The sequence below is a fragment of the Prunus mume genome, linkage group LG5, assembly GCF_029339155.1.
Source record: "Prunus mume cultivar Tortuosa linkage group LG5, ASM2933915v1, whole genome shotgun sequence".
In the NCBI taxonomy this organism is placed as follows: domain Eukaryota; kingdom Viridiplantae; phylum Streptophyta; class Magnoliopsida; order Rosales; family Rosaceae; genus Prunus; species Prunus mume.
Window position 1 is genome coordinate 19,846,787 of NC_142702.1, and position 24,514 is coordinate 19,871,300.

Sequence of the window (24,514 nt, forward strand, 5' to 3'; positions counted from 1 at the left end):
AAATCGTATAGCCCCACGGCCCTACTATTTTCACACGTCACACCTTATCACTACTATTTTTGACACGTGGCACTTAATAACCACTTTAAATCGTATAGCCGTTCGGCTATACTATGATTTTGCTTATAAGGAAAATAGTACAGCCGCACGGCTATGCAATTTTTGACACGTGACACCTAATCACTAGCGATTCTTTTTTTATATTAAAATCGTACAGCCGCACGGCTATACATGTGTAAATTTGTTTTATGCAATCGTATAGCCGCATGGCTATACTATTTTGACACATGACACCAAGGCGCTGTGCAGCAGCTCTGCTTTTTAAAAATAAATCTATACTCGATTTAGTTATGCGGCTAGACTATATATGTGTATACTGGGATCCTTTCTTTCTTTTAAATTTTTTGCCTTATTTTCATTTATCGAGTAGTTTATAATATTATTCATTACTATGAGGTCATTACTCAAGTCTCTATTGTCCCCGTTTAATTTTTTACTTTTTCTTAGTTATTACCCATGTAAACAATTTAACACTTTCACGTTTAATATTGTACGATACATGCACGTACGTATTTGTAAAAAAAGCAAACATAAGATACTTGTATTGTATATCTATGTTCATATTCCTCATGTTTAATACACGTATTTTTTACAAAATTTTCAATACAACATACAAAATTCACATATTATACAAATAATTATCACACATTATTGAATAAAAATAAAATACATGTTAAAATATTATACAATGGACTATCAATATTTACTTTGGATATGTTGAAACTAGCAAACTAATATCTCTAAAGTATAAATTAATGCAACAAGAAAGGTGTTTTTTGCTTAACTTTTTATTGATAAACAGTATAGCCGCACGGCTGTACCACTATTTTTTTTAAAAATAGTATCGCACGGCTTTACTATTCTTGACACGTGGTGCCAAATCACTACTTTAAATATAATGTATTTAAATAGTATGTTTGACACGTGGCAACTAATCTATAGGGGTTCCTATTTTCTATTAAAATAGTAGAGCCGGACGACTATACCGGATGTTTCTAATTTTTTTTTTAGTATAGCCGTTCGGCTTTACCATTTTTACACGTGGCACCAAATAACTACTTAAATAATGTATTTAAATAGTATTTTTGGCCACTAATCTGTAGGGGTTTATTTTTTATATTAAAAATATTACAGCCGAACGGCCATACTCGATGTTTCTAATTTTTTTTAAATAGTATAGCCGTTCGGCTTTGGCGTTTTATACGTGGCACCTGATCACTACTTTAAATATAATTTATTTAATCTGCAGGGTTCCTTTTACAATTAAAAAATAGTACCGCCGTGCGGCTATACTGGATAATTTTTTTTGAAAAAATATAGTATAGCCGAACGAGTTTACTATTTTTACACGTACTACTTTAAATATAGTTTATTTAAATAGTATGGCCGGCGGCTACACTGCAATTTTCCTTTTAAAAATGGTGTAGCCGCCCGGCTCTACTACTTTTGACACATGGCCCTTAATCGCTAATCTTTTTATATATTAAAAATAGTACAGCCGGTCGGCTATACGCAACGTGTTTAATTTTTTTGGAAAAATCCCGGCTATGCTTATTTTGACATGGCATCTGGGCGGTGTACGACAACTCTGCTTTGTTTAACTCAAGAGTATAGCCGGCCGGCTATACGCGATTTTTCAGTTTTCCCCGAAAAATAGTATAGCCACCCGACTTTACTGGTTTTTTATTTTGTTTTAATTTAATTTAATAAAGGCTATACTATATATGTGTATACTGGGATCCTTTCTTTCTTTTAAATTTTAGTTTATAACATTATCCATTACTATTAGGAATTTACCCGAGTCTCTGTTGTCCCATTTTAATATTTTACTCTAATCTAAGCGGGACAATTCGTACTCAAATGCGCTAGGGTCTGCTTCTAATTTGTTGCTTTATTAAGCTGCAATTTAGTAGGAGATGAAATTACTTTACCAACAAAAAATGTTCTCAAATTTACAATAATACTAGAAACGCTAACTCATTACACCAATTTCCCCTCACAAACACATAATCAAAAGAAAACACATAGATGGTGGCCTCAGAACAATAGAGTAGATCAAATCCTCTGTATCACATATCCACCAAGAAGCCGAAATCTTTCTTAGCACATGAATAAGCAATCCCTACTGGCACATATGCCACATCCTCACAGAACACATTTCTTGCATTAGCTATAGCAGCTCCACAATTCCGGCAGGTCAATGGAGTCAATGGGGTTAAGACCGACAATAGCATGCTCTGAATCCCAAATACTTCTAGTTTGCATTCCTCATTTCAATTAGTAACAAAACATAGAAGGAGGCTAGATAAAAGCAAGTTTATAAGAGCAAGCATCCTTTGAGCGCTAGGTCACGAACACTGAAGCTGATTTATTGATCAATAATTACAAGGCTACATGCAGTTTCATATAAGACTAAGGCATACTGATTAAATAAGGCATGAAACCTGCCAAAAAATCAGATTGAAAATTCAACAATTATTGAATCATAATAATCTATGTGGCGCTGATACGCAGGATTCAGGGGAAGCCCGTATCCGATGCCAATCAGTTCTTCATCCTTGTCTTCTTTCATCCCCTCATTAATTTCATCAATTTTTTGTACCCTGCATTAATTCAGAAGTGCAGAAAACTTAGCAGAAGAAAAGTTAAAACAGTTATTGCTAAAGCTCAATTATGCAAATGGTTTCTGTATGAATGCATGGGAAATAAACCATGATTATGACATGCAAGATATGGATATGCTAACCTGAAAATATAAATATATTTCAATTATTCTCCACTTGAGAAAGCAATGGTTTGTTTGAGAAGAATGCTTCCAAATTCCCTATTACTAGTTCGCGCAACGCCTTGAAACATTCTGGTGTAAGGGCAGCTTGATGTGGTGACAGTACGACATTATCCAATGCAAATAGCTCTTTAGGAACATGAGGCTCATTCTCAAACACATCCAAACCAGCACCTCCAATCTCTCCTCGCACCAAACACTGCACCATTTCCTTCTCATCAATTATAGCCCCACGTCCTACATTCACAATCACCCCCTCTCTTCCCAATGCCAACAAGACTTTCTTGTTAATCATGTGGTGGGTTTGAGCATTCAAACCACAACAAATGACAAGCACATCGCTATTGGCTGCAAGTTCACATACATCAGGAAAGAAAGGGTACGAAACAAATGGTTTTTTCTTCCTTGAGTTATACAAGATACTGCAACCAAAGGCCTCAAGTCTCTTAGCCACTTCTAAGCCAATGTTTCCCAATCCAACAATCCCAACTCGTTTGCCTCCTATCTGAAATTCCCAATCATCACAAAAACCATTTTAAATAACCAACAGTAAAAAAGAAAGATTCATAGCTCAATTATAAAGATGTGAAGAACTGTTAAAAGACATTCCTTTTTCACTACTTTCAGCTTCTAATCTCAACCAAGTTGTCTATAAGAAACTCAAGAAGAGTCTAACATTTTTGACTTTTTATTCTTAGACTCTAAACAAGATAGTGACTTCATGGAATTCTAACATACCCTACTAGATTGGAAACCAATGATTGACAACAAACGAACCAAACTCAATATTGGCTCCCAAAAAAAAAAAAAAGAAGAAGCTAACCAATCAAACTCCACAGTCGATAATCTATTCATCTAAACACTACAAAAAAAAAAAAAAAAAAAAGCAAAGCAAAGCATCAACAGTATACAAATAAACAAAGCTTCACTTTTCACATCAAATCTCACAGAGACCCAACAAAAGTATGTGACTTTATCATTTCAACTTCAAATAACTAGAATTGATGATGACACCTTAGAACCCAGAGCAAAATCACCCTTGCTAACCCAAAACCCATCTCGGACAAACCGATCGGAAGCCGAAATATTTCTCATGACATCGAGAAGCAGCCCCACGCCCACGTCAGCAACGTCCTCAGCGAAGATCTTAGAGGCGCTGGCAATGGCCACGCCGCGCGCTCGACACTCGGCCAAGTCGACATGGTTGAGGCCTGCGCTGATGGTAACGATGAGCTTCAAGGAGGGCAGCAAATGGAGGATCTGGGCAGTGATGGGCGGTCCAATGGCGGAGGACAGAAGGACCTGCACTGAGCCTGCTTGCGTTTCCAAGAACTGGTCTTGAGGGAGAGGAGAGACCCAGGCTTTGAGGAAGTGGAACTTGTGGGAGTTGTTGGCCTCCACGAGAGCGAAGCAGGGGTTTGGGAGAAGTTGCAGAACTTTTGGGAGGTCTTGGCCATGGAGATGATGGGTGTGGTTATTGTGTGCCATTGGATTTGCTTCTTGAGATTTGAGACTTGAGAGATTGAGAAATATTTTTTTCTTTCTGAACTGGGAATTGGAAAAGGAGCTCAAGCTTTCCTTTTTAAGTAAATATTTACAGTGCCCAATGGGAGTAGTAGCATTTTTGTCTATTTTGTTGAAAGAGATTCCGATTCAAATAGCATGGAAGAGAGTTTGATACCTTACTTGGCGTAAGCCAACGGGCCAATTTGATTGATGACGGTGTCTAACTCAGTGAACAATGGTGGAAATAGACTGATAGCTCTAATAAAAACAATGAAAAAGACATGAATAAATTGAATAAAAACAAAACTATAATTATCTACCAATTGGAGCTTAGCAAGTCATTATTGAAACATGCGAGTTTGGTTGTAATTGAATCAAACTTGAGAGGGTTTAAATGAAATTGACTCAAAATAAAAGCACCGCATAACTATTATTTGGTACGCACCCTTTATATAGATATCAAAAACCGACAATTTTAGAGTTGATTAGACTCATAATGACTATTTGATTTAGTGACATTCAGTCTTCACTTTGTTAAAAGAGAACCTAACTTTAAATTTCATGAATAACTATTGTTAATTATTAAAATAAAATAATAAAAAAAAAACTACTTATCAAGCATTTACCGCCCTCTAGATAGGCTAGTCTTTTATTTTATTTTTGGTTAAAAGCACTTTCAAATGAATATGCAAGGAACTTTGACATCATTTACTTCAAAAAAAGAACAAACATGGGCTTTGCGATGATGCAATAAAGTTTATCCAAGATATTTCAAGCATCGCAGGGCCTCTCCTTGATGATCCGAAAGCCCATTTATCCCAAAAAAGACCTTTGATGATCCAAAGCCCACATCCCCTTGCTTCTCCTCTCTTTTTCCCTTTTTCTCATGTCATACTGCATTACTCTCTATAGCTATTTTAAAATCTACGCACCTTTAGTCTTTTGTATCCCTTCTTTTTTGGGTGCCCTTCTGATATATTCATGTTTGGACACTCGGATTGGTTCTTGTTTTACTCTTGTCCTGTGATTGTATTTTGAAAAGGAACATACTTGCCTTGTTTCATTAGAAACTCCTATTTTCTTATCAATTATAGTTTGACATGTGTGTATAAATGTTTCTTTCTGTGCTTGGATAAATCATTTTCGTATGTGTGTCAAATTGTGGTTTGCATGAAGGATGAACGTCTTCAAGGATTTTTTTATAAAACAAAAACAAAAAGGGAAAGGGAAAAAATAACTGTATGCCCAATTTATGCTTAGCAATAGTCCAAATTATGCATATATTTCAAGTCAAGAGTAACAGTCTACAAATGATGCTTGTTTAGAAGTTTATTACACTAGACTTCTTCCTAGTCTGAGGTAAATCCTTTTTAAGATAAGCAAATCCATTTGGTAAGTTGAACAGTCGTTGTTAATAAACCCTTATTAGTCCATTTGATAAGTCATCCTTATTTCTACCAGTGGCAACAGAAAGCCCTTTTTGCTTGAATTGGAATTCAAGTAAAAGGTTATAAACTTATAGGCTCTTTGTTTCCAAGCAACTCATGCTCTAAATTTGACAGTGATCTTTTCATTGAACTTAGAATTTTTTATCTCTGCAATCACTCTTGATTTTCCAATTCAACATATCATAGTCTAAATTCAATAATCTTCGGATGACTCACTATCTAATGGTTGAGAAAGTGCGTCAAAATTTATGTTTTTTTGTGTTTCCCCCTATCCTGACCCATATATATATTCACATGGGCAAATATATAACCCCATCCAAAAAAATGTAAAGTGTAACAAAAACAAAGAGGGCAGTGACATATATATTTTCAGCAAGTTTCTCACAAAGAAGCAATCCCAGACCATACATGACATGACACTGACTTCAGCAGAATTCAAACCTGAACTTCTGTTAACTGACTTTCAAGGTTTCCCAACCAATTAAAACCTCAGCTATGAGGGATGTCAGAAGTTAAGTTCAAGCTTCTTCCTCTTATCTTTTGATTTTTTTTATTTTTATTTTTGTTTCTTGTGAAACCACCTAGGTTGTTATATATAACAAGAAGAGGTCCTCTTGTTGTTACATATAACAACCAAAGTGGTTTCACAAGAAACCAAAAAAAAAGTTGATCTTATAGAGCCAATACTAATCTTGCAAGCATGTGGAGCAAGACAATTAGTTTTCCCCTTCCTCTTGATCATTGGCTGCTGCTTCTTCTTCTTCTTCATTTGATCTTAGTAGGCCTTGCTTGTGTTCAAGGAAATGACCAAAAGGTACACTCCCTAGTCCCTTAATTTCCTTTGTTCCTTTTTTTTTTCTGTTGGCATTTGTAGCTCTATGATCTCATGCATGTACTTGCCATTTCTGTAATTATGAAATATTGAACAGAAGTTTTACATTGTGTACTTGGGAGATCATGCTGTGAATGAGGACTCTGAAGCAGCCCAAACACATATTGATATCCTCTCATCTGTGAAAGAAAGGTTAGTGGACAATTTATCTCATGCGCATATGTAAAAAAACATTGAACTATAATAATATACATGAAATTATATATTGGCATTCTTTTTTACATACATGTTCATGTTTTGCAGCTATGTTGAGGCTAAAGAGTCCATGGTTTACAGCTACACAAAGAGCTTCAATGCATTTGCTGCTAAGCTTTCTAGTGATGAAGCCGAAAGATTATCGGGTATGTCTGTGACTGAATTTGGACCAAACATTCAAACGATAATCTACTTAATCAATGGTTCTCAGATTAATAATCTCGCATGTTATGCGTCGTGAATGTATAGGAATGGACGAAGTTCTGTCCGTGCTTCCGAATAGGTATCACAAGCTGCACACAACAAAATCATGGGACTTCATTGGGTTACCATTAAAAGCTAGACGAAATTTAAAGCTTGAACGTGACATAATTGTTGGTCTCCTTGATACAGGTTGAAAAATTAGTGTTTTTTCTTTTTTTCTTTTTTTCTTACCATTTCTTAAACTATTAACTGATGTTAACAAAACTTACATATACATTGAGTTGTCTTGTTGTGTATATAATCTGTCTGTTCATGCTGTTAGGAATTACTCCAGAGTCCAAAAGCTTTAAGGGCGACGGCTTTGGTCCTCCACCAGCAAAATGGAAAGGAACTTGTGGCCACTTTGCTAATTTCTCAGGATGCAACAAGTAACTTTTTTCAACAGATTGTAGACAACAAAATCATTTGAGAAAATATTCCTAATTACATAAGTTTTTGGCAAATACCCTTTTCAGGTTTTCTCAGAAAGTTATTTGATACACCACACCAGAAACACGTTTCCTACATAATTGTCAATCTACTGTTTTCTTCCTTTTTTCTTCAAGGAACAAAAAACCTGAGAGGGAGAGAAAGAAAATGAGAGCATTTGTTTTCAGTTATTGCCATGTATAAGGGCCTTTCTCCTGAATATTACCTTTCAAAATTAAATTGAAAACGTCTTTTTAAAAATGTTTTTTTTTTGGGTGAAGAAACGGGCTAATGCCCAACAAAGAAATTAAACAATGGCTCGAGGCCTACAGACTCTAAGTAAATCTTCACTAAGAAATGACCTAATACTGTCTGGAGGGTCCTGGAAAGTTGATAGACTCAACTCAAGACATGAACCCAATTCAGCTAGTTTATCTGCTACCATGTTGCACTCACGATATACATGATGAATAGAACAAACCCAGTTTTTGTTTATGTTTAAATTGAAAACGCCTTTTTAAAAATGTTTTGAATCGTCAATATTGACACCTATTCTTTTTCTTTTTCTTTTTTAAATGCCATATTGCATGAGTGAATAATAATTTGCATAAATTTCAATGATTCAAACTTTTTATGAATATGTGTATTTTCTTTTTCACCCAAAAAAAAAAAAAAAAAAACTCTTTGCTAAATAAAGAAGATTCCACAAATAATATTTTGGGACACTATGATTGTACCATATAAGTTTGAAAATGGCCTAACCCATATATGTATTTTACCATTTGGTCACTTAAAGCAAGATCATAGGTGCCAAGTACTTCAAGCTTGATGGAAATCCAGATCCAGCTGACATCTTATCTCCTATAGATGTGGATGGTCATGGGACTCATACCTCATCAACCTTAGCAGGCAACCAAGTTCCCAATGCCAGCCTCTTTGGCCTAGCCATGGGCACTGCAAGAGGTGCAGTGCCCTCAGCTAGGGTGGCCATGTACAAAGTGTGCTGGGCTAGCTCCGGCTGCACAGACATGGACATCCTAGCTGCATATGATGCTGCCATACACGACGGTGTCGATGTTATATCAATTTCTATTGGTGGAGGGGGGCCAAATTACGTTCGGGACAGTATAGCAATAGGTGCATTTCATGCCATGAAGAAGGGCATCATCACTGTGGCCTCAGCTGGAAATGATGGACCAAGTTTGGGAAGTGTTGTTAACCATGCACCATGGTTTGTGACTGTGGCAGCGAGTGGCATTGATAGGCAGTTCATTAGTAAAGTTCATCTGGGAAATGGCAAGGATGTCTCAGTAAGTTTGCATTTCTTCTTAATAAGTGTGTAAAACTTCGAATTTTACCATGGTTATTTTGCCCACAAATTAATTACTAGCTTAATGATGAAAAAAAAGGCTACTTTTGGTAGGTATCTAAATTTTTGGTTTTTTTTTTTTGTTGCAAAAACCCGTAAAACTTAATCTGGATGTGTTGCATGGTGAAGTTTAATTGTGTTTGTATGAAATATGCAGGGGATTGGAGTGAACACATTCAATCCAAAGAAAAACTTGTACCCTCTTGTTAGCGGGGTTGATGTAGCACGAAACTCTCAAACCAAGGAGAGTGCAAGGTATTACTTTGTCTTTGTTCATCAGCTGTCAAGAATAACAAGTTAAATTAATCTGACCCAAAAAAATAAAAAAATAAAAAAGAATTCTGGATGGCCATGTATACCAGGTTCTGTCTTCAGGATTCATTAGACCCTAACAAGGTAAAGGGAAAGCTTGTTTTATGCAAACTGGAAAATTGGGGAGCAGATTCTGTTGTTAAGGGAATTGGAGGTGTTGGCACTATTATTGAAGATGATCAGCTTCTTGATGCTGCTCAAATATTCATGGCACCAGGAACCATGGTCAATGATACAATTGGAGAAATCATAGATGAGTATATACATTCAACAGGGTAAAATAAGCAGCTTAGTTTTTGCCAATTTATTTGATATTTCTACAAAAGTAAATAAGCAGCTTAGAACTTTTGTCATGTAGATCACCATCAGCAGTGATATCCAAGTCTCATGAAGCAAAGAAACGTGCTCCGTTTATCGCTTCATTCTCATCCCGTGGTCCGAATCCAGGATCAGAACGCATCCTCAAGGTCTAGTCTTAATCATTGATTTTCTTATAATCCATATAACTAAGATCAGCTAGAAACTGAGCCTCTTTTTTATGTCATATATATGGTGCAGCCTGATATTGCAGCACCTGGGGTTGACATTTTGGCATCTTACACTCTAAGAAAGTCACTCACTGGGTTGGAAGGTGATACACAATATTCAGAATTTACAATCATGTCTGGAACTTCCATGTCATGCCCCCATGTTGCTGGAGTAGTAGCATATGTAAAGTCCTTCCACCCTCATTGGTCACCAGCTGCAATCAGATCTGCCATCTTGACCACAGGTATGAAATAAATTCGTTTTACGGTTCATCTTAGGAAGACTTATGTTTGGGAGTGCTTTTGATAGTGCCAAAACACCTTAAGGGCTTTCTGGAGAAGCACATGATAGATGCTTTCTTACAAAGCGGTTTCAGGTGAATATGTAAGAAGCATGTGAGATTTTAGTGAACAATGTTATGAAAGCGCTTCCTAAGAAAGCACCTTACATGTGAGATTTTAGCGAATATGTAAAGAAGGATTTCCAAACAAGCCCTTACTCATAGTACTCGAATTTGTTCATGCTGCTCACTTTTGTCATGGTTTTACACTGATTATAATGTTGAAATCTTTGTCAAGCGAAACCGATGAGCCAGAGGGTGAACAGCGATGCAGAATTTTCCTATGGTGTTGGCCAAGTGAACCCAACTAAAGCTGTAAACCCAGGCTTAGTCTATGACATGGATGGGACATTGTCCTACATTCAGTTCCTCTGCCATGAAGGCTATAAAGGGTCCTCATTAGCCCCTTTAGTGGGCTCAAAGTCCGTAAACTGTTCCTCATTGCTGCCTGGACAAGGCTATGATGCTCTCAACTATCCCACTATGCAGCTCAGCTTGAAAAGCAGCAAACAACCAACAGTAGGTGTTTTCAGAAGAACTGTCACCAATGTGGGTCCTGCTAAATCCACCTACAATGCCACCATCAGAGCACCAAAAGGAGTTGAAATCATTGTTAAGCCCATGAGCTTGTCTTTCTCTACCACTTTGGAAAAGAGGACCTTCCAAGTTGTGGTAAAGGCGAACCCAATGCCTAGTATGCGAATGATATCTGGCTCCCTCGGATGGAAAAGCTCTCGTTACACGGTGAGGAGCCCCATTGTCATTCACAGTCCATGAGGATGTTACTTGAACTTGAAGGTACGTAGTATAGGAAATCAATGAAGGACTAAGTCCATGTACAATGAACAAGAGTGAACTATATTTGCATTCTCACATGCTCTCTCAATGTATTGAATGTAAAGAAAAAAGAAATACAAATAGAAATTGAAACAAATAAAAACTTTGTCCTCCACATTTGTTCATGTAACTCGAACACGTACTCGTACTCGCACAACTAATTTCTTGAAAATTGATCAGAACCGAAGGAACCAAAATGCAGCAAACCCTTGAGAGATGAAGTCGGTACATGTAATGTCATGTGTGTTAAGTGCATTCAATTTCAATCAACTTTCATTTCATTTCATGTAATCGGTACCTTAAATTGGACTCAAAGGAAGACTTGGTGATAAGGCCATGCGCTGAATGCTCAAGGAATTCAAACCGAGCGATTTAAAATTAATTTGTGGCCTCACATTTTCTAAATTAATTTTCCCAAAGGTGGATTTAAAATCAATTTACCAGCATGCACCAGTTCCATTGAGAAGGAGGACTAGTAAGTGCACCACCCATACCAATGATGTCATGCCTACAACCAACAAACATCTCTTTTTTTTCAAGGGACAATAATGCAAGGCTGCAAGCCACTTCCTTTTGGTAGATATTTCTCCTGCATTTTAGTATGATATTTGTTTCTCTATTTTATTTGGTTATGCTAAATCAAACATATATGTTTTTTGAAGTGAATAAGCTGAAGCAAGTTGAGGTCCCATCATAGTTCTAATATAAAATCTCCCAATCAAACTTCTATAGCAAGTTGATAGTCACTTGTTTCATGCAATGGTCTTGTATTTCTTATGATTTTCTGATTTTTTTAAACGACTAACTTAGGGCTCGTTTGGGAGTGATTTTGGATAGGCCAAAATAACTTTTGGTGAGAAGCATGTAGGAGGTGTTTCTCCATATAATCATTTAAAGTGATTTTAAGTGATTCTGGGGAGAAATCACTTAAAATCGACTTAAAGTGATTATATGGAGAAGTGATATATTCTAGAAGCCATTTGTTCAGCCATCTGTCTAGTTTTGGTCCAATTGAAGGCGTGCACTTCGGAGGAAAGAGAAAGTGGGCACGCTTCTTGTTGTATGGTAGGCTACTATGCAATAATAAGTGGGAAGAGCTCAAATTGTCAACTTGAAGTCACGCTTACTCTTTTTCTTTCCTATATAAAGAACCTCTTTGTTTTTATGTTGGAAATCTTCATTACACAGAGACTTTCTCCTTCTCTTTGTTGAAGCAAGTAGAGGTATCTATCTGAACATCTCTTTGACTCTGTCTGACTCTCTCCTTGTATCACTCGAGTAAACGTTAGAGGGATCACATTTTCAAGCCACATTAGCCGAGTAAAAGTTGGAATTTTTCTTCTAATTTTTGCTTAGATCAAAATGTTAAAGAGATCGAGCATGAAACGTTTAGGCTTGCTGCGATTGGGAACTGTTCTTTTGGTTTATCTTTCTGTTTTCTTTCCTTATTTTGGAGTCTCAAATAACTTTTCAACTTACTCATCACCTGTATATCTTCATCACAAGTAATTGTTACTTCAAACTAATCCCTCTAGCTAGCCTCATCTATCTGAGTTATAACTTGAGTTTTTCGTATGAGTCCTGGTTTCAATTAGCACCAAGAGTAGAATTTCTCATGTATTATTAATGGTGACTCATTAGTTGACATGTTTTAAGTGTTGTTCCTTGCTTTACTTCCTTATTATTTGTTGACTTATCCCTTTTGTCTTTGACAGCTACCATGATCATCATTAGAACATTCTTGTTCTTCTTGGTCATCATGGCTACAACTAAAATTGCTTTAATGGAAGAACAGACATACATAATTCACATGGACAAGACCAAAATGACAGACTCAGATCATCAACAATACTACCAAGCAGTGATTGATTCCATCACCAAACTCTCATCTCAAGAAGAAGAAAAAGAAAACAAGACACCAACTCCTCAGCTCCTTTACATATATGAAACTGCTATATCAGGTTTTGCAGCAAAGCTGTCAACCAATCAACTCAAATCCTTGAACCAAGTTGATGGTTTCCTCTTTGCCATACCTGATGAGCTGCTAAGTCTCCATACCACACATACTCCACAGTTCCTTGGCTTACAAAATGGCAAGGGACTTTGGAGCGCTTCCAACTCAGCCTCGGATGTAATTGTTGGCCTTGTTGACACAGGAATCTGGCCAGAACATGTAAGCTTCCAGGACTCAGGTATGTCCCCGGTACCCTCTCGCTGGAAAGGCACTTGTGAAGAAGGCACAAAGTTCTCATTTTCAAATTGCAACAAAAAGCTTATTGGTGCAAGAGCTTTTGTCCAAGGGTATGAGGCCATTGTTGGCAGAGTCAATGAAACAGTGGATTATCGATCCCCTCGTGACTCGAATGGGCATGGAACTCATACTGCTTCCACTGCAGCTGGTAACTTTGTGAATCAAGCCAGCTTATTTGGCTTGGCCAAGGGCTCAGCCAGTGGAATGAAGTATACTGCAAGAATTGCAGCCTATAAGGCCTGCTGGACATCGGGATGCGCTAACTCTGATGTAATGGCTGCTATTGACAGTGCTGTTGCAGATGGGGTAGACATTTTGTCACTCTCATTGGGAGGTGTTTCTAAGCCTTATTACAAAGACAATATTGCTATAGCTTCATTTGGGGCAATCCAACATGGAGTTTCTGTGTCGTGCTCAGCCGGTAACTCAGGCCCTTCTAGGTCAAGTGTTAGTAATGCCGCACCTTGGATTATGACTGTTGCAGCTAGCTATAGTGACAGAAGCTTTCCAACAGCAGTGAAACTTGGGGATGGACAAATTTTTGAAGGTTCATCTCTATATTCTGGTAAGAAAACTAAACGATTGCCACTTGTGTATAACAGAACTGCAGGTAGCCAAGGAGCTGAGTATTGCTTTGAAGGTTCACTGGTCAAGAAGCTTGTAAAAGGAAAGATTGTGGTTTGTGAGGAAGGAATATATTCGCGAACTGAAGTTGGAGATAAAGTGAAGAAGGCTGGGGGAGCTGGAATGCTTCTACTGAACAGTGAAGATGAAGGTGAAGAACTTCTTGCTGACGCTCATATTCTGCCGACCACTTCTCTTGGAGCTTCTGCTGCTAAAGCCATCCGAAAATACGTAGGCTCAGCAAAGAAACCCTCAGCTTTGATTGTGTTCCAAGGCACAGTCTACGGCAACACTGCGCCTGTGATGGCAGCCCTTTCATCTAGAGGGCCAAATTCTGCTGGACCGGACGTGATCAAGCCTGAGGTGACTGCACCAGGTGTGGACATTTTGGCTGCTTGGCCACCCAATATCAGCCCAAGCATGCTTGAAAGTGATAACAGAAGTGTTCTGTTTAACATAATCTCAGGCACTTCAATGTCTTGCCCCCATGTGAGTGGCTTAGCCTCTCTTCTCAAGTCAGTGCATAGAGATTGGTCACCTGCAGCAATCAAATCTGCACTAATGACCACAGCTTACACACTAAACAACAAAGGGGCCCCAATTGCTGATATTGGCTCAACTAGTACTTCAAAATCAGCTACCCCTTTTGCCTTTGGTTCAGGGCATGTTGACCCAGAAAATGCTGCTGATCCAGGACTAGTTTACGACATTACCGCTGAAGACTACCTGTTTTATTTGTGTAGCTTGAGTTATAACTCTTCCCAAATAGCTCTTTTCTCCAGTGGGGTTAATTTTACTTGTCCAAAAAATGCAGTTCTTCAGCCTGGTGACTTGAATTACCCTTCATTCTCTGTGCTTTTCAGCAAAGATGCAAGGAATATGAGTGTTACGTACAAGAGGACAGTGAAAAATGTTGGTAAAATTCCTAGTACTTATGCAGTGCAGGTGAAAGAACCTACTGGAGTATCAGTAACTGTTGAGCCTAGGAGCTTGGGGTTTAAGAAGATGGGTGAAAAACTGAGCTACAAAGTCAGTTTTGTTGCATTGGGAGGACCAGCTTTGACCAATTCATCCTTCGGAACCCTAACTTGGGTGTCAGGGAAATATAGAGTTGGAAGTCCCATAGCAGTAACTTGGCTGTAATAAGTTTTTTATTTTTGGTCAAAGCTATAATAAGTTTTGGGGCTAAATCACCATCAACCTCAAGTTTAGGACTAAATGATGGAGGGCACAGAAGTATGTAATTTTAACTGCCATAAATATTACCAGGGATTGCCAGTTAAGCTGGATATTATGCTAGAGAAAGCATGTAATTTCACCTGCCATAAAATATGATGGAGAAAAGTCTATGGGAAAAATTACTAATTTATGTGATTAACCAAAAATTATCAATAAGAATTTTCAAATCTATTTGGGTGTTAGAAGAAGCCACCCCGGGCCATTGCTGCACCAGTTTTACATGGCATCAGGTTCATGCAAGTTTATCATTAAATATTTGTTTTGTTAAACCATAAAACGTATTAAACTATATTTGTTATCGCATTCCTTGTCACATTTTCAACATAATAACTATGAGACCCACCTACGACATGATTTGTGAATGTGATACATGTAGCATTACTCTTAATAGTCTCCCTTACCGCTTTGTGATTACGTTGTTGTGGCAATTGATCATTGGACTTGAAAGAACAATGAGAATGAGACCAGCCACTAACCGGGCTTTTCTTAAAAGTTACACAAAACTCGAGTGTAAGGAGACGAACACACTGCCTATTAACTGACCTAACCCACATTTGCAACTTTCCCTATAGGATTGAATACACACAAAAAATCTTACATTGTAAGGCAAGTTTATATTACTCTTACAAGACACTTCTACATAAGATTACTTATAATACACAAGATTTGCTTTTCTAATTTACAGACAGATTTATCTTGATTATCCATACTATTTTAATCATGTCTATCACAAGAATTTTAGTCAAATGCAAAGTCTTAAATTTCATACTTTGAAACTCATGTGCGACCTAAACTTAGTTGACAAAAACCCCCCCAACCCCACCTAGCAGCATTTTCCACAACAAAACCTTATCTGCTCCTCTGTTTGTCCAATTACGTGTCTCTGCAGAGGCCGATCATATGCTTGATTTTGAAAAGAAAAACACATTCTGAAATAAAAGAAAATGAAGCAAGGAAGTTAGGTGAAAGCATATATGATGCCCCATGCACATCACATGCATAGTCTCATAGCATAAGAAAGAGATGATCACTCTAAAGATCTTTCTGTTGCCATAATGACTCCAATTGGGCATGTTGCAAAAGTATTTCTTCACATCTTAAATTGCCAAACCTTGTTTATAAAATAAATAAAAAACACACAAAACAATGAAATTTCAAAATCAATATCAGCATCTAAACTTTCAATTGATTAATTAAGAAGCACTCTCCAATTTTGTGTATCAATCAAACTATGGCCTAGACTGACTTTGGAACATAGTATGGAACGCAAATTACCTACTTTTAGAGTACAATATCAACTATTATTCACTTATATTATAATACGTGGACGAATTATAATATATAACATTACTTACTATAATTATTCGATAATTAAATTAGATTGTACTTGCATTCAATGTGAATCCAAAGCGGGAGGAGATTCTCTTCAATTGGTTCCAACATTTCTGTCAAATATAACTCATTAAATACACAATCCCTTAGATTGTGTCCAAATTTAAATATTTTCACGTCTTATTATTTTTGCTTTTTAAAGCACTTCTTTCCCTTTCCTTAGGGAAAGTAAGTAACGCGTTATTTTCAATTTTCATTTAATTTCGTACTTCTCGAAGTTCTTAAGACACACGTCAACAAGAAACGTCCATTTGTTGGCCATTTCTACTGTTTTGTCTTATCTATGTTTCATCCGAAAAATAAATAAATAAAAATGAAAGTTTGAGGAAAAAATTAAATAGGCATAGCATGATGCTGAGGTGGCCGTGGGTCCCAGTCTTCATCCAGTCAGAATGCTCCACGTGGACGGCAACGGGCTGAAACTGGAAGTTTGGGCACTGCGTACGTTGTCAAACACGAAGAAGTAATCATAAAGATGTTGATCTAAAAGTCCAGCTTATTTTCTTGGTCTGCATTTCTTTGAAGGTTCCAATACATTCTTTCAATCTTCCAGCATATCAACCCCAATAAGGTAAACCTCTATCTGGGTTTTCTCTTTCTGGAATGCTAAAGCTCTCTACTTTTGGGGATCTTTTAATTGTTATATAAAATATATAATTCTATTGAGCTTCTTCTCTTGTTGCACATAATATATATTCTCTCACTAGGAATCAAAAACCCTTTTGATCTCTTGGTGTATCCTGTTCACCTTCTGTAAAAGATTCATTTTTTTAAGTCCCAATCGTAAACCCTTCATACTATTAACCCTTAGATTTCAAGTTCAAAGCAGAATATATGTATTATAGAAATTTCCTTTGAAAACCCATTAGATATCAAGTTCATGCCTTTTTGATATTTGATAACAAGTTTTTGTTCATTTTCTGCCAATAAGAAGCTAAGAAACTGAATTGTGCAATGGATAATAATGGTTCTTCACAATACCCATACCCATACCCATACCAGAATTCTTACCCTTACCCTCACCAGCCTCCTTCTCAATACCCTCCTCCACCTCCAGATCAATATCAACCTGCTCCATATCCATACCCACCGTACAATCCTTCATATCCTTACCCTTATGCATATCCTCCATCACCTTCTTCATCCTCCCCCAATTCAGGGCCTTTAGACTATAACCAGCCTCCCTATCCGTATCCATACCCCCCGGCTCGTCCAATTACCCATAGTGGTCCTCTGCCATCCATTCAGCAGCATAGCAGTTTCAAGTATGGTGCTTCCCATTACCACTACCAACAGTCTGAGGCTTACCCGCCGCCTGAAAGCCCGCATCAAGCCCCTCTGCGTCCCAGTAGGTTCTCGAATCATCAACGGCATGATAGCTGTCCAGTAGGAATTGGGGGGGCTTCAGTTCATGATAATGGTGCAGAACTCGTGCCTCCTCACTCTTCTGCTTACCCGCCCTTGGATCAGCTTTTGAGTAATGTGCATTTGTCTGACAATCAATCTTTGGATCCCTCTGCACCCCCATCACCTTTAGTGCAAGAATTGGCAACTTCGACTCCCAGTAGTGCAAGGTATGATACTCCGGGGGAGTTGTATGCGTATCCTAATAGCTCATTTTCCAGTAGTTGGGAGATGTCTTATTCCGGTCAGATTGAATCACCGAGTCATTCTGCTTATACCCATTCAAGTTCGTTTAATGGGTCACAACATAGCCAGAGTTTGCAGATTATTCCGTTGCAGAATAAAGGTTCCTTGAAGGTCTTGCTTTTACATGGGAATTTGGACATTTGGGTATATGAAGCGAGAAACCTTCCGAATATGGACATGTTCCACAAGACTTTGGGAGATATGTTTTTGAGGTTACCAGGGAGTGGAAGCAGCAAAACTGATGGGCAGTCAAGCCGTAAGATTACTAGTGATCCATACGTGTCAATTTCAGTTTCAAATGCTGTAATTGGGAGGACATATGTGATTAGCAATTCTGAATTTCCTGTTTGGACACAACATTTCAATGTTCCAGTAGCACATCATGCTCCTGAAGTGCACTTTGTTGTTAAAGATAGTGATCTTGTGGGGTCTCAGCTTATTGGAGTTGTGGCAATTCCAGTCGAACAGATTTACACGGGAGCAAGAGTTGAGGGAGTTTATCCGATCTTGAATACTAGTGGGAAGCAATGTAAAGCTGGAGCTGTCCTAAGACTTTCAATTCAGTACATTCCAATTGAGAATTTGAGCGTTTACCATAATGGAGTGGGGGCAGGCCCTGATTATTTTGGGGTTCCTGGCACATATTTTCCTCTTAGGACAGGTGGAAAAGTAACTCTTTATCAAGATGCCCATGTCCCAGATGGGTGCCTTCCGAACTTGATATTAGATGGGGGGATGCCATATGTGCATGGGAGGTGTTGGCATGACATTTTCGATGCAATACGTCAGGCCCGGCGTTTAATTTACATTGCTGGGTGGTCAGTTTGGCACAATGTTAGATTAGTTCGGGATGTTAGTGGTGCATCAAATTGCACCATAGGGGATCTTCTGAGGTCCAAGTCCCAGGAAGGAGTGAGAGTGCTGTTACTTGTTTGGGATGACCCTACTTCAAGAAGCATTTTGGGTTACAAAACGGTAAGTATTCTTCGACTTTTCATATTTTGGAATGGTATTCTATCAAGGGATTGTGGTTCTAAAAGTTCAGTCATTTTGTTTTCTTTATCTTTGTAATATATAACTCATCTTGTGAAATTCTTGGATGCAAGTCCATTTACTTAGTTTACGTCACATCACAAAAAGCGTAATTGCAATTGACTATTGAATCACAAGATAAATGAATGCCAGAATTTGGCTATCATGATACATTGGTTTAGATTAGGGCAACTGACGTTGTTGATAGAGTCAGTGATATAATCCTTTTGTTGAATTGTTTTACACATTATTTTCCCTTTTAAATTCTAACTGGAAACCTTTGTTGTATGTATTTTCCAATTGAACATAACAATTTTTTTGTTGCAGGATGGAATCATGCAAACCCATGATGAAGAAATTCGGCGATTTTTCAAGCACTCTTCAGTGCAAGTGTTACTTTGTCCCCGCACTGCGGGAAAACGACATAGCTGGGTCAAGCAAAGGGTTAGGAATAATCAAGCATTTTCTGTATATTGCTGTGTTGCCATTTTTCATTACTTAATATTGTGCATCTAATTCTGTTTGTATTTTCGTGGTCCTATTATTTTCTGAACTTGATTTAATTTTTAAGGTAGTTGATTTTCTAGATCTCCATAGGCTTTACAGTTTTACTAAGTTTTGGAAATTCCGTAAGCATTCACAGCTTATTGCAGTTTTGAGAAACGTCAAGCCTTGGTCTATTAGTTGCAAACTAAACAGTTTAATGCTTAACTTCACAATTGTTTTTCAAAATAATAAGTCACAGGAAAGTATTGCACAAGATAATTCTTCTACACTTTCTTTACAGAGGACAAAAAATTGAAATACAGGTCATGAAGACAATAATTTTTCTGAAACCTTATTATGCTTTCCTTCCTCTCAGGTGCTTATAAGAGAATCTTATAATTTAACAATGCAAGTGAAACAACAGATCGATTGGGATTGTCTAAACACTTTATTTTGTAATAGCCGTTGTACAGCTGTTTTGCTGACCTTAATTAGCCTGGATTGAGGGTTAGCTGATATAACCACTTTTCATGTATTTGTCTTCATGTTATACCATTAAATTCTTGTAATTTTTGTCTTTGTTTTGTAATGTTTTGCATTGAATTGCTTCTATATTTTCCAGGAAGTTGGGACGATCTATACTCACCATCAGAAAACTGTAATAGTGGACACTGATGCTGGTAATAGTAGGAGGAAAATCGTAGCATTTGTTGGGGGACTTGACTTATGTGATGGTCGGTATGATACGCCACATCACCCTCTATTTAGGACGTTACAAACAGTGCATAAAGATGACTATCACAACCCAACATACACGGTAATTATGAGACCTTCTCTTTGTAATTGCATAGCTGTATAGTTAAGTTGTAACTTACTTTTCATTTATTGGAACTCCAACTTTTCATTTATTGGAATTCCATGCCAAAAAAAGAAGTAGCTTATAGCTCAAATTTGAACCTTATGTGTCCACTATAGTTGACTCATTGATGGAGGCAGAAATTTAGTTTATAGTCCCAGATATTTTTTTTTTTTTTTTTGAACTTATACCACAAAATCTTCAATACTTCAAATTTGTATTTACAAAACAATTGTTCTCAATGAGATTTGCATGATAACTTCACAATCATTGTCATCAAATTAAGTTTTTTGCCCCAGTTTACACAGTCTAGTTATCACTCATCAATTTACGAGTTGTTCTCTGCTATTTATCTATATGGTTTTATCTCTTCAAAGGGTAGCACTGTTGGTTGTCCAAGAGAGCCATGGCATGACATGCACTCTAGACTTGATGGGCCAGCAGCATATGATGTTTTGACAAACTTTGAAGAGCGCTGGCTAAAGGCTTCAAAACCACATGGGATGAAAAAACTGAAAAAAATTGGATATGGTGATGCTCTGCTCAAGCTAGAAAGGATTCCAGACATCATTGGAGCATCCCATGCTGCTTCCACTAGTGACAACGATCCTGAAACTTGGCATGTTCAGGTAATATGGTTGTAACTGATTATTGAGGTTGCCCCTGAAACTTGTATCGACAGGTAAAGGGGTGGGACCGAGTAGATCCTGTATTCAAATTTTCCAAGGCAAAGAAAAAGAGTAACTATTGAAATTAGTTTGCATATATTTGTGCACTCACAAATGAAAATGTTCTCTCTCTGGTGTTTCACCATGCAGATTTTTCGTTCAATTGACTCAAATTCTGTTAAAGGTTTCCCAAAGGATCCAAAAGAAGCAACAAGCAAGGTGAAGGGACATTTACTGACAGTTTTCTCTTTTCTGTGATCTTTTGGAGGTTGACATTTGGACTGATGATTAATGCTGTATTGTAACAGAACTTGGTGTGTGGAAAAAATGTGCTGATTGACATGAGCATACAGACAGCCTACGTGAAGGCCATCCGTGCTGCCCAGCATTTCATTTATATAGAGAATCAGTACTTCATTGGGTCCTCATACAATTGGAGTTCATATAAAGACTTAGGTGAGGAACATTTTCATATGTAGAGATATGGATAGATATAAATGGGTAAAATGTGCTGCTTTTTAGGATTGCATTTTTAGTCACCTTTTCAGTCAACACAAAATTACAGATGAACATCAGTTTCACAGATGTATAGAGTTGAATATGGAAGCACTCACACTGTCTCAAAAAGTTAGGTCCACAAAAAAAAGCTTCATGAACTCAACCTGCATATAAGAGCTACAATATTACTTTAAGTAGTCACTGTTGTAAATAATTAAATGGAATGACAGCTAGCATTGGAATTTTGTTGGACTCATTTGATGGAGTATCAAAATGCACTCTTTGTCTGCCATGTCCCCAAATCTCCGCCATCTATTATGGCAAGGTTTTTTGGTTTTTGTTTGGGTATCATTTGGCAGTATCGTTAATGGTAAAGCGGGGGTGGGGGGTTTCACCAAGTATAAATTTTGCCACCTGGCCACCTAAGAACTAAAATACCTTATATTGTCAATGTTAACTTTATATATGGAATCCAGAATCATGGTCAGACTTGGTCTTAGTAACTTTTTAAATTTTTATGCAGGTGCTAATAATTTGATTCCTATGGAAATTGCCCTTAAGATTGCTAGTAAGATCCGAGCAAATGAGAGATTTGCTGCATATATCGTCATTCCAATGTGGCCAGAGGGTGTTCCAACAGGTGCAGCAACACAAAGAATTCTTTTTTGGCAGGTAAGCCTTAATTATTAACTTGGTAATTGAATCCTTTGTTTAGTCAAGAATTCAAAAAATTTAATGCTTATTCCATAATTTCTGTAATTAGAAACATGTGACTCAGTGTGTGTGTGTGTGTGTATATATATATATTTTAACATACAAATTGGATTATTTAATATGAAAAAGTCTCTGTTATATGTGAAATCTGAAAGAACTGAGGTGTGATACTCCCCTACCGATGAGGGAAAGGGCATCAGCCTCTTGAGCAACGGTAGGTAAATGATTCCCTGCCACATTGAAAAGGATTGCTTATTGGTAGATGTGTGATTTCTCTTCTAGCAAGGACAGTAGCGGTTAAAGTGGGGAAATTTGTGATACCCCTGAGTTCTACATTGTGGAGGTAGTTAAGTAAGACCCAGGAATCTAAATGTCTACTGAGCTAGACCTTTTAGAGGAGGCTTTGGTTTGTCACATTGGTTTTCGCTTATATTGTTGTTTATAACTGTTGTTAAAAGGGGAGGGAGAGAAAGGAAGGCGGATTGTAAGATAAAATTTCTCCTGGAATAATTAAATTCAATGCTGGATGGTTTCATCATCTACTAATAAAATCTACAGACCCTGTATTGGCTGAGTTCTAAATGGTGTTTTTCTGGGATCTTTTATTGATTGTTTCAGCACAAGACAATGCAAATGATGTATGAGACAATTTACAAGGCTTTAGTGGAAGTTGGGCTGGAAGGTGCATTCTCCCCCCAGGACTATTTAAACTTCTTCTGTCTTGGCAATCGTGAGGCTATAGATGGAAATGACACATCAGTCTCTGGAAGTCCTACCGCAGCAAACACTCCTCAGGTATATATCTTTTATCTTTTAAAAAAATGCTCCATTTAGAGAAAAAGAGAGTTGAAACATTTCTGATGTTTTGTTGTTGAAATTACCATTTGTCCTTGTATCTGTTGTACCACAAATTTACCTATATATCTGCTGTATCTCATGTTTCTAGGCACTTAGTCAAAAGAGCCGGCGATTTATGATTTATGTTCATTCGAAAGGCATGATAGTTGATGACGAGTATGTAATAGTGGGGTCTGCAAACATCAACCAGCGATCTATGGAAGGAACAAGAGACACTGAAATTGCAATGGGGTCCTATCAACCTCATCATACCTGGGCAAGAAAACATTCTAGCCCTCATGGACAGGTAACCATATAACTAGTATCGTTAGTTTTTGAGTTATTATTATCTATATAAAAGGACGTACTGATAAATGTATGTTTTCCACTTGAACTTTATTTAATTCAAGCATGAATAATGGTGAAGAATATTCTAAAGTCATAAGTACCATAGGATTGAGGACTAGGTTCCAGAACGAAGCCTTCTCGATTGTTTTCCTCAGCATTTCGAGGCATTAATAAAATCATTAGAGTGGAATAGATCACTAAGTAAACAATATTGCCAGAAGGATAACGGCAACTTTAAATTTGATTCCTGGAATCATCACTTTTTATTGATGTCGCCAAAAGCATTTAATATGCGATACAAATTCTAAAATGTCATGAAAGAATATATGTTGTTTAATCCAATGCTTAACCATTTAGTTGTTTTCAGCTGTTTCAAATTAACTTAATATATGATATCTAACTTCATGTTGGGATTGTTTGCTTCATAGATATATGGATACAGAATGTCGCTATGGGCAGAACACACCGGAATCATTGAGGACTGCTTCACACAACCAGAGAGTCTTGAATGCGTAAGGAGAATTAGATCAATGGGTGAGACGAATTGGAAACAATTTGCTGCTGAAGAGGTAACGGAGATTATGGGTCATCTATTGAAGTATCCAGTTGAAGTTGATCGAAAAGGTAAAGTGACTTCCCTTCCTGGAAGTGAGAATTTCCCTGACGTGGGAGGAAATATAACTGGTTCGTTCCTTGGAATTCAAGAAAACCTAACCATTTGATCTGCAAATCAAATCCAGTTTGTTGGTTTTGGGAGAACAATTCATTTATGGACAGCACAATTTTGGGTTTTTTTTCCGGGGGTCCTTTTTACAACCCACCGTACAAGTTTGGCCCTTATAGATAGTATATTGTTAGACACCTGCCTTGTAGATTATTATAGTTCGGGTTGTGCATCTTTTGATGTTTGTTTTTGGTCTAAGTACTTTTCTTGTATAAAGCATTAAAGGAAATAATGAAAATCGTATTACAATA

General features: G+C 37.4%; 4 protein-coding genes across 5 annotated transcripts; 3 read left to right on the forward strand and 1 right to left on the reverse strand.

Annotated features, from left to right (window-relative positions):
* Positions 1 to 2,408: 2,408 nt before the first annotated feature.
* Positions 2,409 to 4,478, reverse strand: LOC103331943 (glyoxylate/hydroxypyruvate reductase HPR3-like). The gene is made up of 3 exons (XM_008234617.2): positions 3,860 to 4,478; positions 2,807 to 3,350; positions 2,409 to 2,663 (listed from the first exon to the last, which is right to left on the reverse strand). The coding sequence occupies exons 1-2, from the start codon at positions 4,331 to 4,333 to the stop codon at positions 2,826 to 2,828; spliced, it is 999 nt and encodes a 332-aa protein (XP_008232839.2). The 5' UTR covers positions 4,334 to 4,478; the 3' UTR covers positions 2,409 to 2,663; positions 2,807 to 2,825.
* Positions 4,479 to 6,434: 1,956 nt separating this feature from the next.
* XSP1 (xylem serine peptidase 1) lies at positions 6,435 to 11,059 on the forward strand. Its single transcript, XM_008234699.2, has 11 exons — positions 6,435 to 6,613; positions 6,729 to 6,823; positions 6,935 to 7,032; positions 7,136 to 7,279; positions 7,413 to 7,518; positions 8,355 to 8,868; positions 9,085 to 9,182; positions 9,290 to 9,514; positions 9,598 to 9,706; positions 9,798 to 10,011; positions 10,346 to 11,059. Exons 1-11 carry the CDS (start codon positions 6,500 to 6,502, stop codon positions 10,882 to 10,884), a joined length of 2,256 nt encoding a protein of 751 aa, XP_008232921.1. The 5' UTR covers positions 6,435 to 6,499; the 3' UTR covers positions 10,885 to 11,059.
* Positions 11,060 to 12,066: 1,007 nt separating this feature from the next.
* Positions 12,067 to 15,009, forward strand: SBTI1.1 (subtilase family protein). Its single transcript, XM_008234618.2, has 2 exons — positions 12,067 to 12,167; positions 12,660 to 15,009. Exon 2 carries the CDS (start codon positions 12,665 to 12,667, stop codon positions 14,960 to 14,962), a length of 2,298 nt encoding a protein of 765 aa, XP_008232840.2. The 5' UTR covers positions 12,067 to 12,167; positions 12,660 to 12,664; the 3' UTR covers positions 14,963 to 15,009.
* Positions 15,010 to 16,897: 1,888 nt separating this feature from the next.
* Positions 16,898 to 24,512, forward strand: LOC103331945 (phospholipase D gamma 1). 2 transcript variants are annotated; one of them, XM_008234621.3, is made up of 11 exons: positions 16,907 to 17,021; positions 17,382 to 19,075; positions 19,460 to 19,576; positions 20,241 to 20,435; positions 20,852 to 21,103; positions 21,293 to 21,361; positions 21,451 to 21,598; positions 22,164 to 22,312; positions 22,973 to 23,149; positions 23,301 to 23,498; positions 23,968 to 24,512. In XM_008234621.3, exons 2-11 carry the CDS (start codon positions 17,405 to 17,407, stop codon positions 24,259 to 24,261), a joined length of 3,270 nt encoding a protein of 1,089 aa, XP_008232843.1. In that variant the 5' UTR covers positions 16,907 to 17,021; positions 17,382 to 17,404; the 3' UTR covers positions 24,262 to 24,512. The 2 variants fall into 2 exon arrangements, with proteins under 2 accessions (XP_008232842.1, XP_008232843.1); XM_008234620.3 differs by having other exon boundaries at positions 16,898 to 19,075.
* The last annotated feature ends 2 nt before the right edge of the window (positions 24,513 to 24,514 follow it).

Bases quoted from the DNA above. Each gene is read 5' to 3' on its own strand.
- LOC103331943 (XM_008234617.2), bottom strand. From the start codon at position 4,333: ATGGCACACAATAACCACACCCATCATCTCCATGGCCAAGACCTCCCA. The intron at 3,351-3,859 runs GTGTCATCATCA...TGGGAATTTCAG, and splicing joins ATTTTGCTCTGGGTTCTAAG to ATAGGAGGCAAACGAGTTGG.
- XSP1 (XM_008234699.2), top strand. From the start codon at position 6,500: ATGTGGAGCAAGACAATTAGTTTTCCCCTTCCTCTTGATCATTGGCTG. The intron at 8,869-9,084 runs GTAAGTTTGCAT...TGAAATATGCAG, and splicing joins GAAATGGCAAGGATGTCTCA to GGGATTGGAGTGAACACATT. The intron at 9,183-9,289 runs GTATTACTTTGT...CATGTATACCAG, and splicing joins CAAACCAAGGAGAGTGCAAG to GTTCTGTCTTCAGGATTCAT.
- SBTI1.1 (XM_008234618.2), top strand. From the start codon at position 12,665: ATGATCATCATTAGAACATTCTTGTTCTTCTTGGTCATCATGGCTACA.
- LOC103331945 (XM_008234620.3), top strand. From the start codon at position 17,405: ATGGATAATAATGGTTCTTCACAATACCCATACCCATACCCATACCAG. The intron at 20,436-20,851 runs GTAATTATGAGA...ATCTCTTCAAAG, and splicing joins ATCACAACCCAACATACACG to GGTAGCACTGTTGGTTGTCC. The intron at 22,313-22,972 runs GTAAGCCTTAAT...TGATTGTTTCAG, and splicing joins AAAGAATTCTTTTTTGGCAG to CACAAGACAATGCAAATGAT.